General features: G+C 40.8%; 1 protein-coding gene across 3 annotated transcripts in view; it reads left to right on the top strand.

Annotated features, from left to right (window-relative positions):
• Positions 1-16,334, top strand: part of LOC141172505 (calcium-responsive transcription factor-like) — a 61,164-nt gene that overhangs the window by 677 nt on the left and 44,153 nt on the right. For all 3 annotated transcript variants that reach the window (XM_073656798.1, XM_073656797.1, XM_073656799.1), the window contains exons 2-5: positions 2,045-2,139; positions 4,468-4,609; positions 5,993-6,177; positions 14,341-14,424. In XM_073656798.1, coding sequence (XP_073512899.1) covers positions 2,056-2,139; positions 4,468-4,609; positions 5,993-6,177; positions 14,341-14,424 — 495 coding nt within the window. In that variant the 5' untranslated portion in view covers positions 2,045-2,055. The remainder of the gene's footprint in view (positions 1-2,044; positions 2,140-4,467; positions 4,610-5,992; positions 6,178-14,340; positions 14,425-16,334) is intronic.

Genomic DNA, 16,334 nt, shown 5'->3' with positions numbered 1-16,334 from the left:
TTTGTCTTTTTTGGGTGCTGCATTATTGCTTAGACCAGCTCCCCTCCCCCCTGCTCAGTGCTGGGTCCCCTGCAGGGCATCACAACCAATTGATCACCTGCAGCATTGGCTTTTTGTACGGACTGAATGCTCATTTCCGTCTGCTCAGGCAATACGTGAACACTGCAGCCGATCAGTTGCCACTGATTGATTGTTGCACCTTAGCCGGATGTTGGTCCCAACAAACCTGGCAGGGGACACATTGCTGAGTGTGGAGGAACAGCGCTGGTCCAGAAGGTGAACATCAATTTATTATATATCCCCCCTCCCTCTGAGCCCATTAGAAAGGGGTTTCCAGTAGTGAACAACCCCTCTAAGGCTTTTTTTTTACGCTGCATATTTTTGAAATAAAATGCAAGTAACTTATTTTACTTAATAGGTGCAGCAAATCTGCAGCATCAAAAACTCATCATGGGAACATAGCCTAAGAAGTGGCCGAGCTCTATTATTTGGGGCATCTGGTATGCGGTCTGAATTTATTAAGGCTAACTGGGGCCGGGTCTTCTTCTAGATCACACATGTCAAAATCTGGCCCGCAGGATTATATTTAGCCCCCAACACCAGAACCGCCACCCTTATGTGGGGGCCCATTGTACAGTATGGAGGGCTATGTGGGGGCCCATTGCTCTGTGCGGAGGGCTATGTGGGGGCCCATTGCTCTGTGCGGAGGGCTATGTGGGGGCCCATTATACTGTATACTGGCTGGCCCGTGACATTGTCCAAGTTTTTCTTTTTGGCCCTCTGTGTGTTTGAGTCGACATCCTTGTTCAAGGGATCTGATCTGACATCTCTAGGGGGATTTGTTTTTTTCTGAGACCTTTAAGGGTTTTTTTTTGTGGTTGAAGAGGGTGGACGGATGTTTGTAGGTGATCTTTATGGAGATCTTGTCTGATGACTGCATTCTGGGTGATCCAGAGTGGTCTGAGCTCTCTATGGTAAAAGCCTTCCTGTCTGTATTTTTAGGGGGTCTTCTCTGTGGGTATTATGTTGGCAGCTGAGACCGTTTCTACCATTGAAGTGCAGTATGTTAAAAATGTTACTGAGAAAAATCTGTGATGTTGGGGAATAATTTTTTTTAACATTGTTTATCAAAAGTATTTAACACGTGATATTACCAAATCTAATGCAAACATCCAGAGCAATAAAGTATTTTGCTTTAAGAATATTCTCAGTACCTTATGGCAGATCACTAGGATACGCCATCATTTATTGATCCGACCGCACTGATCCCAAGAATGAAAGGGGCCTCATTGCTGGAAACTGTAGGAGGAGGGGAGTCCATAGACTAGGACTGGAAGGTAATACTAGAGTTTGTGTGAATTGATGGGCAGGCCCCAGTCCATCGCCACGTCTGTAATCTCTGGTCGCCGGACGGGATCCCTGAAGACTGTTATTTTATGTGATGGCATCTGCAGCTTTCCTGGCGCAAATGTCACATTGTACCAGAAGAGCCGCGGATGCTGTGAGACAATAGGCAGGTCTCGGGACATCCGTCTAGCGGCCACAGATGGGCCGGGTCCTGGTAACCAATTGCTCCAACTCTAGTAAATGGGCACATTGCTGATTTTCCTGCAGATCATACAGTAGATGAGAGAGAGAGAAATCGGAATGTAGAATCCATTCCGTGTCGTTTCTTTGTGCGGAATTTATCTTGGATTTCAACCAAAAGTGAGATCTGCACCCATGATAATTCATAGTTCAGATTTCCACAAAAATTATCTATTTTCCATCCGGAAAGAAACATGATATTTCCTCTGTCTGATGCTCCATATTTCAGGTTTTCACATTCGTTGGTCATCAGTTTGTCCATTTTTCTAAATATAGCTGGTGATCTGTCAAGTCACCGTGAAAATCCGTTCTATACTTATGGTCACCATTGACATTTTGCAATAATTCTAACTGTGACTATACCCTGAATGTCATCTTTTCTGGCATCACATGTATAAACTACAGGGATCTGTAGCCAGCCCCTTCTCACCAGGCTGTGATGTCATTTATTTTGCAGGGTGTTCTACTATGGAGCAAATAATTATCCAGAATATTGAATTTTTGTATGAAGAAATCAGTTCCACTGTGATGATCGAAAGTGCACCCAATGTGGTACAGTATACAGTTTTCATATGCAGTCTTACCCTTTCCCACGCCATGGTGCACATTTATAACTCTGTGTCCTACACGTGCCATAGACATAGGAGCTCTGCTTGTGTCATAATGTACGTCCGGCATTGGGGCCAGAAATAGTGGTTATATTTAAGTGGTCACTGTCGTTTTACCAAACTTTCCATAAATGACTAGTTCAACCAAATCAAAGACACTTTGTAATGCATCCTATCAGAGAGATATGCTTTGTTCTCCACTTATGGGCCACTTCTACCCTTCTGCCTACTGAACTCATGCTTTCACAACTGGCGAAAGCCGTCTTGGTCAAAGCAAGACAGACTCACTGAGAGATCAGATTACAACTGCCCATTGATGTCTAGGAAGGAGAGAGGAGTACTCTGCACAATCAGAGACCAGGCTGATCCTGCTGCAACTTCTCGGAAATAGTGCAATTAAGTGTTGGATTCACAGTCACACTCCCATCTACAAACTGTCTGCTGTTTTCAATGAAACAAATGCAATGTAAATAGCTCAACACAACTAATATAATGAAGTTTCTCCTATTTTAGCACAAAATGCCACTTTTACTGACTACTGCAGTCTCCGAATTATTCACATCCTTCATGACATGTCATCAGTACTTGGTAGAGCCTCTCTGGCTGTTATAACCTGCTGCAAACATGAAGCATAGCCAGACACCAGCCTCTGGCAGTGCTTCTTAGGAATATTAGCCCATTCCTCATGGACAATGGCCTCCCGCTCACTGATATTATTAAGTTTGTGCTCTGCAACTGCAAATCCAATCAAGTATTTTTTTTATGGGGGTTCAAGTCAGGCGACTGATAGACATTCCAAAATCCACCAGGACTTTTTCTGAAACCAAATATTGCGGTATGCTTGGAATCGTTGCCCTGTTGGAAGGTCCAATGACACTCAAACTTTAGCTTCCTCACAGGAGGTATGACGTTTCCTCCTAGGATTTCCTGATATTTGATTGGATCCATCTTGCCCTCCACACACTGCAGGTTCCAGTGACAGAGGAAGCAAAGCAATCAGAGAGAGTAACCGAGCCACCACCATGCTTCACTTCAGGCATCACTGGACCACCACCATGCTTTACTGAAGGCATCACCAGCCACTGCCATGCTTTACTGTAGGCATCACCAGCCACCACCATTCTTCACTGTAGGCATCACTGAGCCACCGCCATTCTTCACAATAGGCAGGGTGTTCTTTTCAGTGTATGCTTCATTCTTCCTCCTCCAGACATACCACTGATCCATGCACCCAAAAAGTCCCAGTTTTGTTTCTTTGCTCTACAGAACAGAATCTCAAAACCTCTGTACCTTGTTTATATGGGTTTGAACATATTGAAGCCGTCTTTTCTTGTTCCTTTGGATCAGTAGAGGTGACGTCATGGAGACATTTAGTGTTTAGTAGGCTCCTTACTGTGCAAACTGAAACCTTCACGTCTGTTGCCACAATATCTTGCTGCAGGTCTTTTGCAGACACTCAAGGGTTATTGACCACCTGCCTCCGCAGATATCTGGTGGCAGCTGGTGACTGCTTCTTCCTTCTTCTATGTCCAGGTAGTGTAGCCAGTGAAGCTACCCTGAACTTGAGAACTCTGCTTCCAGCTGTATCTCTAGGAACATTCAATGCTTTTGTATGTTTTTGTATCCTTTCCCTTGTTTGCGAAATGCAATTCTCTCTTCTCATTGATTGTTTTTATTTTGCAAACAGCAGAAAGTTTGTTCATTTTGCTAATAAACTGAATTTGCAATGCCGTTGGGGGGGGTGAATAATTTTGACCCACCAGCTCAGAGACAACTGGAAATTAGAGCCCAAAAGGGGGAAAACTACAGGATCTAAGTGAAGTAATGGCCACAAATAGTTTTATTCCTCATGGCATCTTATTCTGAACAGTCACCTGAAATAACAGGTACGCCTTAAAGTTTAATCCCAACTTGGCGAGTTACTTTCCATGGGACCTTTCCATGGGACAGTTGATTACTTGCTGATCAGTGGTGGTCCGACGCCTGGTACCACCGTTTATCCGAAGAGCAGGCTATGAAATGCCCGGTTGTAATGGAGCGGTTGACACCATGTGGTTCCACTATTACTGGTTTTCTCCTTCCTTCACAAGCCAGCAGCATCTGTTCCAGGATCCATGTTTTCTCATCATATAGACAGTATTCCCCTATAAGTTTTCTTTCCAGTACATGACGTTTTTTGTTTTACATTTTTGCACCAAAAAAATGATCTCTCTATTCCATGTTTATATCTTAAGTCTTATTATCTATAATACTTTGCATATTTCTCCTTTAGGTGTTGATGCCCTCACCCGAAATCTGCCAGTTGAAAACTTTGGATTCCTTGGAGAATGCCATGCAGGCCATTAATGAGTTTGAGGAAAGTACAACCTCAAATTATACTGTTATAGAGAAAAAGAAGGATTTTGGAAATGAAGGTAATCTTAGCTGCTGATTTTTATGAACATTAATTCTAAAGGGTTAGGTCCCACCGATCTCCATAACTTCTCATCCATTCTTTCTTGGCCTCGATACTTCATAGATTGGCAGGTCGCACATGCACGAAAGTCTTTTTCTACTCTATAGTACTCAAGATAACCTAATATAGCCAAGCACTGCACTCAGTTAGCTTTGTGAGTGTCATAGATTTAAATAGTGCATCAGGTTGCATATGCGACCTGCCACGCATTCCATCTCTTCCTTGTCGCAGTCTTGCATTCCCCCGTTTAAGTAGTCATCTGGGGTCCTATACCAGTCTTAAGAGTTATCACCTTTCCAGTGGATAGGTTATAACTTGTTTAGATTATAATTTAGCAATAATTCCTATGTCTGTTATTGTGAAGCCTGTGATGTCCTCGTGTCCATGTATAGGCACCAGTTGTGGTTGTGTGGCCGTGATATACTGTAGTATTGAGGACTGCTGTTTTACCACCAGACCTTGTATACCTGGCCATAGGATGGCTTCACACACATTGGGTTGTTTTTTTTAGGAGAAATGACACATTTTCAGGTGCATAAGCCTCTGCCAGATGATTTTTGCATTGACTCTTTCATAGAGAAAACAGGAGTGGATCGTTCCTGTGTTTTGGAGAGTCGCGAGAGATGGTTGTCGGCCGGACCACCATTCTGACGACACCTATCTAATGTGTGTGTCCAGCTTATGTCTATATATTCTCTGCACCCACAGAGATCAATAGATTGCCAGTCTATCCTTCTTTATTTCAGGAGCGCTCGTATTAAAAGGGGTTTCCTTTTTCGGAAAAAAAACCTGTCCCCTGGTTGCTGTTTGTTTAAGAAAAAAATAAAAGTGCCTTGCTTACCTACTCAGGTCCGGTGCTGAGTCTCCACCACTGCTTTCCTATGTCTATTACTGTCTGCAGCGATGCAGACAATCACTGAGCTCAAACTGACAGCATGAGCTGCTTAGCTCACTGATTGGCTGCAGCTCTGTCCACGTGACATGAATGCTGCGGACAATGACAGACACCAGTAGAAGCGACAAGACTCAGCGATGGACCAGGTGAGGGTGAATAAAGCACAGTTTACAAGCTGCAGTCGTGTGACAGGGTTTTCTGAAACTGGAAAACCCCTGGTACAACGCCCCTGTAAAAATCATGAACACACTTTCCAAATATCAGTGTTTGGGTGTCTCCATCTTTTAGAACATGGGAAATTTTTTTTTTCTTAAAACTAATCGGGCGAAACAGAATATTAATTTGATCCGCTCTACTGTATATTGTTTGGTAGTTTATAATGGTAAATGGTGTCATACAAGAACCAGGTAATTTATTTATTTTTTTTGTATTTTAATATTTTTGAAGCATTCAGGCCGACGTCGAAGCTTACCTTACATTGGGAAGGACCGTTCATTAATAACGTTTCACTAAATGAGTTTTCAGGAGTTCCTTTCATAATTGTTGGAAGAAAGGTATTAGGTTGCCATCTTGGTAAGGACAAGGCAATAGCCCAGAAAAGGAGATACGCAGAGGCTATAAATCAGAGAGAGGTAAAACCTTTTGATTCTAGATCATTTATTGAAAGCATTTGAATATTTGTATTATTATTAATGTTGTGCACCTCCTTACATAATTGTTCCATACATACCGTTTACTAAGAAAGAAAGGACATTTTGGAAGTGGTTGTGGTTAAAAATATCCAAAAATTGATTGTATAATTAGAGTATGCAAGGGTTCCTTGCCATCTAGAAAATATATTGAGTTATATTGAGAATTTTGAGTTTATATTATTTGAAAGAGTAACTAAACTTTTTTTTTTTTTTTTTTAACAATTTTGTCCGGCATGGAAAGTTATACAACTTTGAAAATCACTTTATTAGGGGAATTTGTCTTAATTCTCTTACTTCCTGTAAAGAGATTGCATATAAGTGTCTTCCATTCCTCTGCTTTCCCTAGACTATTTTCCTGCCTTTAGCTGTATTGATATCAGATGTCATTTGGAGTACAGATGATGGCAGTCATGGGTCAGCTCAGCACCTGTGTCTCAACAGCTTTGGGGATACGTTGCTGCAGGAGATTGTTCTCATAAGCAGAATACTCTTTTACTGTCATCTGTACTCCAAATTAGTATTTTATGTCTTCAGCTGCATTGATATAAGGATGTACTCATTTGGAGGACAGGTGATGGGTCAGTACTGTCTCCTCTGAGTGTTCTGCTTATGAGAACAATCTCCTGCTGCCACTTATCCCTAAAGTTAATGAGACATAGGTGTTGAGCCGTCACTGCCATCATCTGTACTCCAAATGAGAACATTCTGATATTAATGCTACTGAAAGCAAATAGACTGGGGAAAAGCAGGGATCTGGAAGCCACTTACATGCATTTTATTTCCAGAAATGAAGATAAATCCCCTAATAAAGTAATTTGCAGAGAAAAATGTAAAAAAAAAATAAAAAAATGTGTGTGTATATAAAATATTATACAGTGCTGGCCAAAAGTATTGGCACCCCTGCAATTCTGTCAGATAATCAGTTTCTTCCTGAAAATGATTGCAATCACAAATTCTTTGGTATTATTAACTTCATTTAATTTGTCTTCAATGAAAAAAAACGCAAAAAGAATTGTCCTAAAGCCAAATTGGATATAATTCCACACCAAACCTAAAAAAGGGGGTGGACAAAAGTATTGGCACTGTTTGAAAAATCATGTGATGCTTCTCTAATTCGTGTAATTAACAGCACCTGTAACTTACCTGTGGCACCTAACAGGTGTTGGCAATAACTAAATCACACTTGCAGGCAGTTAACATGGGTTAACCCCTTAAGCCCCGGAGCATTTTTCGTTTTTGCATTTTCGTTTTTGCTCCCCTTGTTCCCAGAGCCATAGCGTTTTTATTTTTTGGTCAATATGGCCATGTGAGGGCTTATTTTTTGCGGGACGAGTTGTACTTTTCAACGCCATTACTAGTTTTATCATATCCTGTACGGGAAAACGGGAAAAAAATTCCAAGTGCGGTAAAATTGCAAAAAAAGTGCAATACCACAGTTGTTTTTTATTTATTTTTTTTACTATGTTCACTGAATGCTAAAACTGACCTGCTCTTCTTATTCTACAGGTCATTACGAGTTCATAGACACCAAACATGTATAGGTTCTTTTATATTTAAGTGGTGAAAAAAAATTCCAAAATTTGGTAAAAAAAAAAAAAAAATAGCGCCATTTTCTAAGACCCGTAGCGTCTCCATTTTTCGGGATCTGGGGCTGGTTGAGGGCTTATTTTTTGCGTGCCGGGTTGACGTTTTTATTGATACCATTTGGGGGTAGATCCGATGTTTTGATCGCCCGTTATTGCATTTTATTGCAGTTTTGCAGCGACCAAAAAACGTAATTCTGGCGTTTAGAATTTTTTTCTCGTTACGCCGTTTACCGATCGGAATAATTCTTTTTTTATATTGATAGATCGGGCGATTCTGAACGCGGCGATACCAAATATGTGTATGTGGTTTTTTTTTTTATATATTTTATTTTGAATGGGGCGAAAGGGGGGTGATTTAAACTTTTATATTTTTTTATTTTTTTTTATATTTTTAAAAACTTTTTTTTTTTACTTTTTGCATGCTTCTATAGTCTCCATAGGAGACTAGAAGCAGCAACTGTCCGATCGCCTCTGCTACATACAGGGGACGAGCAGGTCCCCTGCATGCAGCAGAAATGGTCCTGTGCTATGAGCGCCGACCACTAGGTGGCGCTCATAGCGACAAGATCATGACAACCACAGGCGTCTGCTGCAGACCCTGGGTTGTCATGCACGCCCATCGGCGACCCGCGATCACGTGACGGGGTCGCCGGTGGGCGGGGCTTATGACGCGCTACCCGGAAGCGCGCGTTAAATGCTGCTGTCGGAGATTGACAGCAGCATTTAACTGGTTAACAGCCGCGGGTGGATCGCGATTCCACCCGCGGCTGTTGCGGGCACATGTCAGCTGTAAGAATCAGCTGACATGTGCTCGGTTCAGTGAGGGCTCAGCGCCGGAGCCCTCACTGAACCGGCGGTACGCAAATATGCGTACTAATACGTCCCCGGTAAGTAAGGGGTTAAAGTTGACTCAACCTCTGTCCTGTGTCTTTGTGTGTACCACATTGAGCATGGAAAAAAGAAAGAAGACCAAAGAACTGTCTGAGGACTTGAGAAACCAAATTGTGAGGAAGCATGAGCAATTTCAAGGCTACAAGTCCATCTCCAAAGACCTGAATGTTCCTGTGTCTTCCATGCGCAGGGTCATCAAGAAGTTTAAAGCACATGGCACTGTGGCTAACCTCCCTAGATGTGGACGGAAAAGAAAAATTGACGAGAGATTTCAACGCAAGATTGTGCGGATGGTGGATAAAGAACCTCGACTAACATCCAAACAAGTTCAAGCTGCCCTGCAGTCCGAAGGTACAACAGTGTCAACCCGTACTATCCGTCGACGTCTGAATGAAAAGGGACTGTATGGTAGGATACCCAGGAAGACCCCACTTCTTACCCCGAGACGTAAAAAAAACAGGCTGGAGTTTGGCAAAACTTACCTGAGAAAGCCTAAAACGTTTTGGAAGAATGTTCTCTGGTCAGATGAGACAAAAGTAGAGCTTTTTGGAAAAAAGCATCAACATAGAGTGTACAGGAAAAAAAAAGAGGCATTCAAAAAATAGAACACGGTCCCTACAGTCAAACATGGCGGAGGTTCCCTGATGTTTTGGGGTTGCTTTGCTGCCTCTGGCACTGGACTGCTTGACCGTGTGCATGGCATTATGAAGTCTGAAGACTACCAACAAATTTTGCAGCATAATGTAGGGCCCAGTGTGAGAAAGCTGGGTCTCCCTCAGAGGTCATGGGTCTTCCAGCAGGACAATGACCCAAAACACACTTCCAAAAGCACTATAAAATGGTTTGAGAGAAAGCACTGGAGACTTCTAAGGTGGCCAGCAATGAGTCCAGACCAAAATCCCATAGAACACCTGTGGAGAGATCTCAAAATGGCAGTTTGGAGAAGGCACCCTTCAAATATCAGGTACCTGGAGCAGTTTGCCAAAGAAGAATGGTCTACAATTCCAGCAGAGCATTGTAAGAAACTCATTGATGGTTACCGGAAGTGGTTGTTCGCAGTTATTTTGGCTAAAGGTTGTGCAACCTACTATTAGGCTGAGGGTGCCAATACTTTTGTCGGGCCCATTTTTGGAGTTTTGTGTGAAATGATCAATGATTTGATTTTTGCTTCATTCTCTTTTGTGTTTTTTCCTTGCAAGCAAATTAAATGAAGATAATAATACCAAAGAATTTGTGATTGCAATCATTTTCAGGAAGAAACTGAGTATTATCTGACAGAATTGCAGGGGTGCCAATACTTTTGGCCAGCACTGTATACAGTTGTGCTCAAAAGTTTCTTAGCCTTGTTTTAGAGAATATGCTTGATAACAAAAAAACTTTTTCTCCTCTCATGGTTATTGGTTGGGTGAAGCCATTTATTGTCAAACTACTGTGGTTTCTCTTTTTAAATCTCAATGACAACTAAAAACATCCAAATGACCCTGATCAAAAGTTCACATACCCTGGTGATTTTGGCCTGATAACATGCACAGAATTTGACACAAATGGGTTTGAATGGCTACTAAAGGTAACATCCTCACCTGCGACCTGTTTGCTTGTAATCAGTGTGTGTGCATAAAAGCTGAGTGAGTTTCTGGGATCCAGACAGACTCTTGCATCTTTCATCCAGCAACTGACATTTCTGGATTGTGAGTCATGGGGAAAGCAAAAAAAATTGTCAACGGATCTTCAGGAAAAGGTAGTTTAACTGTATAACACAGGAAAGGGATACAAAAAGATATCCAAGGAATTGATAATGCCAGTCAGCAGCTTTCAAACTGTGATTAACAAATGGAAAATAAGGGGCTCTGTAAAAAACAAACCACAGTCAGGTAGACCAACATAAATTTCGGCCGTAACTGCCAGGAAAATTGTTTGTGATGCAAAGAAAAACCCACAAATAACATGAGCTGAAATTCAGGACTTTCTGAAAACTAGCGGTGTGGCTGTTTCAAGATGCACAATAAGGAGGCACTTGAAGAAAAATGGGCTGCATGGTCGAGTCGCCAGAAGAAAGCCATTACTGCGCAAATGCCACAAAGTATCTCGCCTACAAAACGCCAAACAGCACAGAGACAAGCCTCAAATCTTCTGGAACAAGGTAATTTGGAGTGATGAGACCAAAATGTAACTATTTGGCCACAACCATAAACGTTACATTTGAAGAGAGGTCAACAAGGCCTATGATGAAAGGAACACCATTCCTACAGTAAAGCACGGAGGTGGATCACTGATGTTTTGGGGATGTGTGAGCTACAAAGGCACAGGAAACTTGGTAAAAGTTGAAGGAAAGATGAATGCAGCATATTATCAGCAAATACTGGAGGCAAATTTTGCACTCATCAGCTCGGAAGCTGCGCATGGGACGTACTTGGACGTTCCAACATAGCAACGATCCAAAACACAAGGCCAAGTCGACCTGTCATTGGCTACAGAAGAACAAAGTGAAGGTTCTGGAGTGGCCATCTCAGTCTCCTGACCTCAATATCATTGAGCCACTCTGGGGAGATCTCAAGTGCGCAGTTCATGCTAGACAGCCCCGGAATTTACAGGAACTGGAGGCTTTTTGCCAAGAAGAATGAGCAGCTTTACCATCTGAGAAAATAAAGAACCTCATCCACAACTACCACAAAAGACTTCAAGCTGTCATTGATGTTAGAGGGGGCAATACACGGTATTAAGAACTGGGGTATGTGAACTTTTGATCAGGGTCATTTGGATGTTTTTGTTGTCATTAAGATTTAAAAAGAGAAAACACAGTAGTTTGACAATAAATGGCTTGGGACGTGGTTTGCTTGAGGACAGGAGCAGCAGCACTTTTACTTAGCTCCAGGCAAACCCTTGAAAAAAGCTACTTTTTCACCTTTTTTAACTGTACTTTTTTGGACCAATTGATAAAGAAGAGTGCCTGGACCATGTTTAAAAGGATTATAAGGAAGGAGTCTGCTGAAATAAAGAAGAAACCCTTTTTATCTGATTCCTTTGGCAGAAGCCTGCTTGTAACAAGAAGAAGCACACTTGCTAAGTCATCCTCACTGAAGCCTGGCAAGCTGATAAACAGCTCTCCACATACAGAGACTGACTCTGTCCTGCTGAAAGGGATGGAACAGAAGACCCTGCTTAGAAGACCCCCCTCAGACATCACAGGACATGGTGAGTCTCCTACAGTGAAGTAAGGAGGCAGACCCTCCCTTGCTCCTCATTACGTTCCCTTGTAGCTGTGATCCCCTCATTGACTCCTCCAGCAGCCCCACTATCTGTCTCTGCTAAAGCTGTTCAGCAGACTGAAGATATGGGGGGACACAGAATCCAGCTCTGACAAGTCCCAGATAGAGGAGCAAAGTTCTGGAAATGTCTCCCCATGCCTGTCTAACAACATGTCAATGCCTGTCAGCACAAACCTGAGCAGAGAAAGCTCATGGTCCGGCGCTGATCAGGACTTGAGCGCAGGGGAAGCAGACAATGAGTCAAATAACCATGAAGAGAATCAGAGCCTCCATAGTTTCGAGTCCGCACAAAATCCTGCTTCTGCTCGATCTTATCCTAATGGCAATGCAGCAGGAATCACACTTGACAATATTCAAGCATCAAAGGCTCCTGCATCCAAAGAATTTATAAGGGATCTCTGCAATGCTTTCCTAAATTCATTTAATTGTCCACCTCTAATGTCTGCTACCACAGATGAAGTAATTGATACAGCAAAAAGCCAAAATGAGTTGTCACCTTACTCTCTGAATAACTCTGATGATGAGATGGATAACACATATACTAAGCCTAACACAGCAGTATCAGAAATTTACATCAAGAGTATATTACATAGTATGAGAAGTGCGATTCAACAACTTATTGAGCCCCATTTTACTGATACTAAGATATCTATAACTTCTATGAACTCAAAAATTAAGGACACTGATAGCTCATTGATAGAACTACAAAAAAACTAATGCATTCAGTGGACTCAATGCAAAAATAAATCTCATCAATTAATAGGAAAAATGCCAATCTAGAAGATAACTTGAGGAAAAATAATTTAAAAATAAGAGGCATTCCTGAGAAAGTGGCCCCATCTCTATTATGTGATTACATCTCAAATATGGCTGCTGAAATCATTCCTGATTTGAATGGAGAGGATATAATTATTAAAGCACACAGAATCCCTAAACCACATTTTATTCGTGCTGAAATGCCAAGGGATGTCATTGCAACTTTCAGTTCCTTTAATGTAAGAAATAAATTCTTGGCCTTGACTCGGAACTCAAAAAGACTTCCTGTTCCCTATGACGCAATCTACCCATTTAAGGACCTTTCTAAAGCTACCATACAAGCGAGGAAAACACTACAAGAGAACTACTACAGGCAGGTATTAAGTACAAATGGGTACAATCCGCAATTCTTCAAGTTAATTCAGGAGGCAAAATCTTTTCTATCTCTTCACCAGAGGCGAACTATTGTAAACATCAAAACTTTTCAAAGAACCAAGACTTTTCTCCTACTTAAATGTCCAGAAAATACTCTTCCATAATAATTTTTTTTAATGGGCTATTTCAAAGTTTAACCCTATTACCTACGGTTTCACCTTCAAACCTGGCAATTAAGAAGCTACAACAGGTATACTTTGGAAAGATCACAGCTTTTACTGGATTTAGAGGATTACAAATTGATTATAACTCTAATGGAACGGATTACTGCTCTTGTTTTATTCAAAGGACAAAACGGCCGGCATCAAGAGCTTTTAACTTGGAACTAGCACTAAACCTATTCTCAAGGAAAATGAATATCCTGTCCTGAACCGAACATTTACCCCCAGCAGGTCAAGTGCATTAACTTGACCCCAACAAGGATACATTTGAAGCAACTAATAAGACTCTTAATTGTATTTTCTTTTTTATTGCTAACTTATTTATTTCCTTTTAGGTACAAAACACTTTAATTACAAAGACTACCTACCATATTATATTATATTACTACTATTATTTCTGTATTTTTCAGGTTAGGATAATATAATGTACACTTGTTTCCTTTCTTCCCTATCTTCATAGGGATTTTTTGTTGTTGTTATTGTTTGATTTTTGTTCATTGTTTTTTCTTTTTTCTCTTTCCCGCTCCCTTTCTTAATCTTTACGTACTTCTCTTTTTTTATTTTCATTCCATTCCCCTACTTATTACTTTTCCCATATTCCCTATTAACGTATACCTCCCTTAACCCTTTCCCACCCATCTTTTGTCTCTATTTTTTGTTCCTTTTAAATGTTATTTGTTATATTATAAAAAATTCAATAAAAAAACTATTGGGAAAAAGACAATAAATGGCTTCACCCAACCAATAACCATAAGTGGAGACAAAGTTTTTTTGTTATCGTTCATATTCTCTGAAACAAGACCAAGAAAGGAAAAATTCTTCCGGGGTATGTAAACTTTTGAGCACAACTGTACATATATGTTTGTATATGTGTATATATACAGTCTAGATTCTGTGCTTCAGCCAGCGTAACACTGTTAATAGTTTTCTTTGAAACGTCATAAATAAATGTCTTTTCAAGATAATTGATGAATAAAATAACTATTTCATTTATCTTTTATCACTCAGATTGAATTAATGCACAGCGCACTGAGAAATAACTATCCAGCCAAAATCTATGTTTATCATATATTGAAATTTCCAGAATTTCAGGTATATTTATTTGAAGTACATCACTGGTGTACATTTGTACTTCCATTTTGCATGACATTACTATATAGGAGTCAGTAATTATCTATTATATAGTATGATCCTGGCCCTCAGATCGTCTCCAATCAGCAAGTCATCCCCCACCCATCACCTTCTTTAGATAAGGGGCTTATTTTCAAATGATGATTTTGTGGTTGTTTTTGCTTTCATCTTTAGTGTGTGAGCTCTGATACACAGATAGGTCCAGAAATATTTGGACGGTGACCGAATCTTCGTGATTTCAGCTCTGCAGCCCACTATTTTGTATTTTAAACGAAACAGCGGAAATGCAATTGAAGTGTAGACTTTCAGGTTTAATTAAGGGGTTGAACCGAAAAATATCCTGCGAAACGTTTAGGAATTGCAACCATTTTTCTACAAAGCCTCCTCATGTCAGGGGCTTAAAAGTAATTGGACAACCTTGCTGTATTTGGTTGGTTGTGAGCAGAGAGTATCGCCCTGTACACGTCATAATTCTTCCGGCTGCTCTTGTCTTCAGTCACATCATCAATAAACACCAGTGACCCAGTGCCATTGAAAGCCATGCATGCCCGCGCCATCACACCGCCTCTACCATGTGTTACAGAGGATGTGCCGAGGATCATGAGCCGTTCCAACCTTCTCCATACTTTCTTCCCATCATTCTGGTACAGGTTGAGCTTCGTTTTGCTTTTCCAGAACTGGGCGACGACTTTAAGTGCTTTTTTGCCAAAGTATAATTTTGCCTTTCTATATTTAAGGCTGATGATGGTTTGCACCTTGTAGTAAACCCTTTGTATTTTGTCTTATGAAGCTTTCCCTTTATGGTAGACTTATATACTGAAACACAGACTTCCTGGAGAGTATTGTTCACTTGGGTGGATGTTGTAAAGGTTTTTCTTCACCATGGAAAGGATTCTGTAATCATCCACTACTGTTTTCTTCCGTGGACGTCCAGACCCTTTTGAGTTCCCAAGCTCCCCAGTGCACTTTTTTTTTCAGAATGTACCAAACTGTTGATTTGGTCACTCCTAACATTTCTGCTATCTCTCTGATGGATTTCTTCTTTTTTTTACAGCCTAATGATGATCTGTTTCACTTGCATTGAAAGCTCCTTTGACAACATGTTGTGGGTTCACAGCAATAGCTTCCAAATGCAAATGCCACACCTGGAATCAGCTCCATACCTTTTACTTGCTTATCTGATGATGGATTAATAAGTGAATCACCCAGTAAAAAGCTTTTGAGATAACTGCCCTATTAGTTTCAGTCCCTTTAAAAAAGGCAGCTACATATTAAAGAGCTGTAATTCCTAAACCCTTACTCCACTTAGGATGTAAATTAAACCCGAGTGGCTACACTTTAAGCCCACACTGATTATATAACTGTATCTTGAATATGTTTCGGTAAACAGCTAAAATGCCAAAACTTGTGTCACTGTCCAAATATTTCTGGATCTAACTTTAACTGTCCATTATGCTCTGGCCTGTTCCCCCTTCACAAACCCTACAATGCTCTTTAATAGGTATTTTCTTCTCAAATTGGTGTTCAAAAGTTCTGGGCATGTGTTTTTTGTTTTTTTTTAATAAAGTAAGGAGGTGATTTAAATTTGAATGTTTTTTTTTTTATTTATTTTTTACATTGTAGTCTTTTTTTTTCCTCTTTAAATATTTTCTGTTTTGTCCACCTAAGTTAAAGGGGTAGTCTTAAATTTCAAAGTTATTCCCTAGTCATGGGATATGGAATAAGTTCTAGATCGCTGGAGCTCTGACCGTTGACATCCCCCCCCTATCGATCCTGAGAACCAGGGTTCTAAGGAGCCCCCATCTACAAGGAGCGTTGGTCGATTATGGGCACTGTCGCTACATTCATCCTAAGACCACGGCCCCACTATC

The sequence above is a fragment of the Phyllobates terribilis genome, unplaced genomic scaffold (assembly GCF_046119375.1).
Source record: "Phyllobates terribilis strain yellow unplaced genomic scaffold, ASM4611937v1 Scaffold_12__6_contigs__length_324123572, whole genome shotgun sequence".
NCBI lineage: Eukaryota > Metazoa > Chordata > Amphibia > Anura > Dendrobatidae > Phyllobates > Phyllobates terribilis.
Note: the sequence above shows the minus strand (reverse complement) of the source record. Positions and strands in the feature narration are given on the sequence as shown.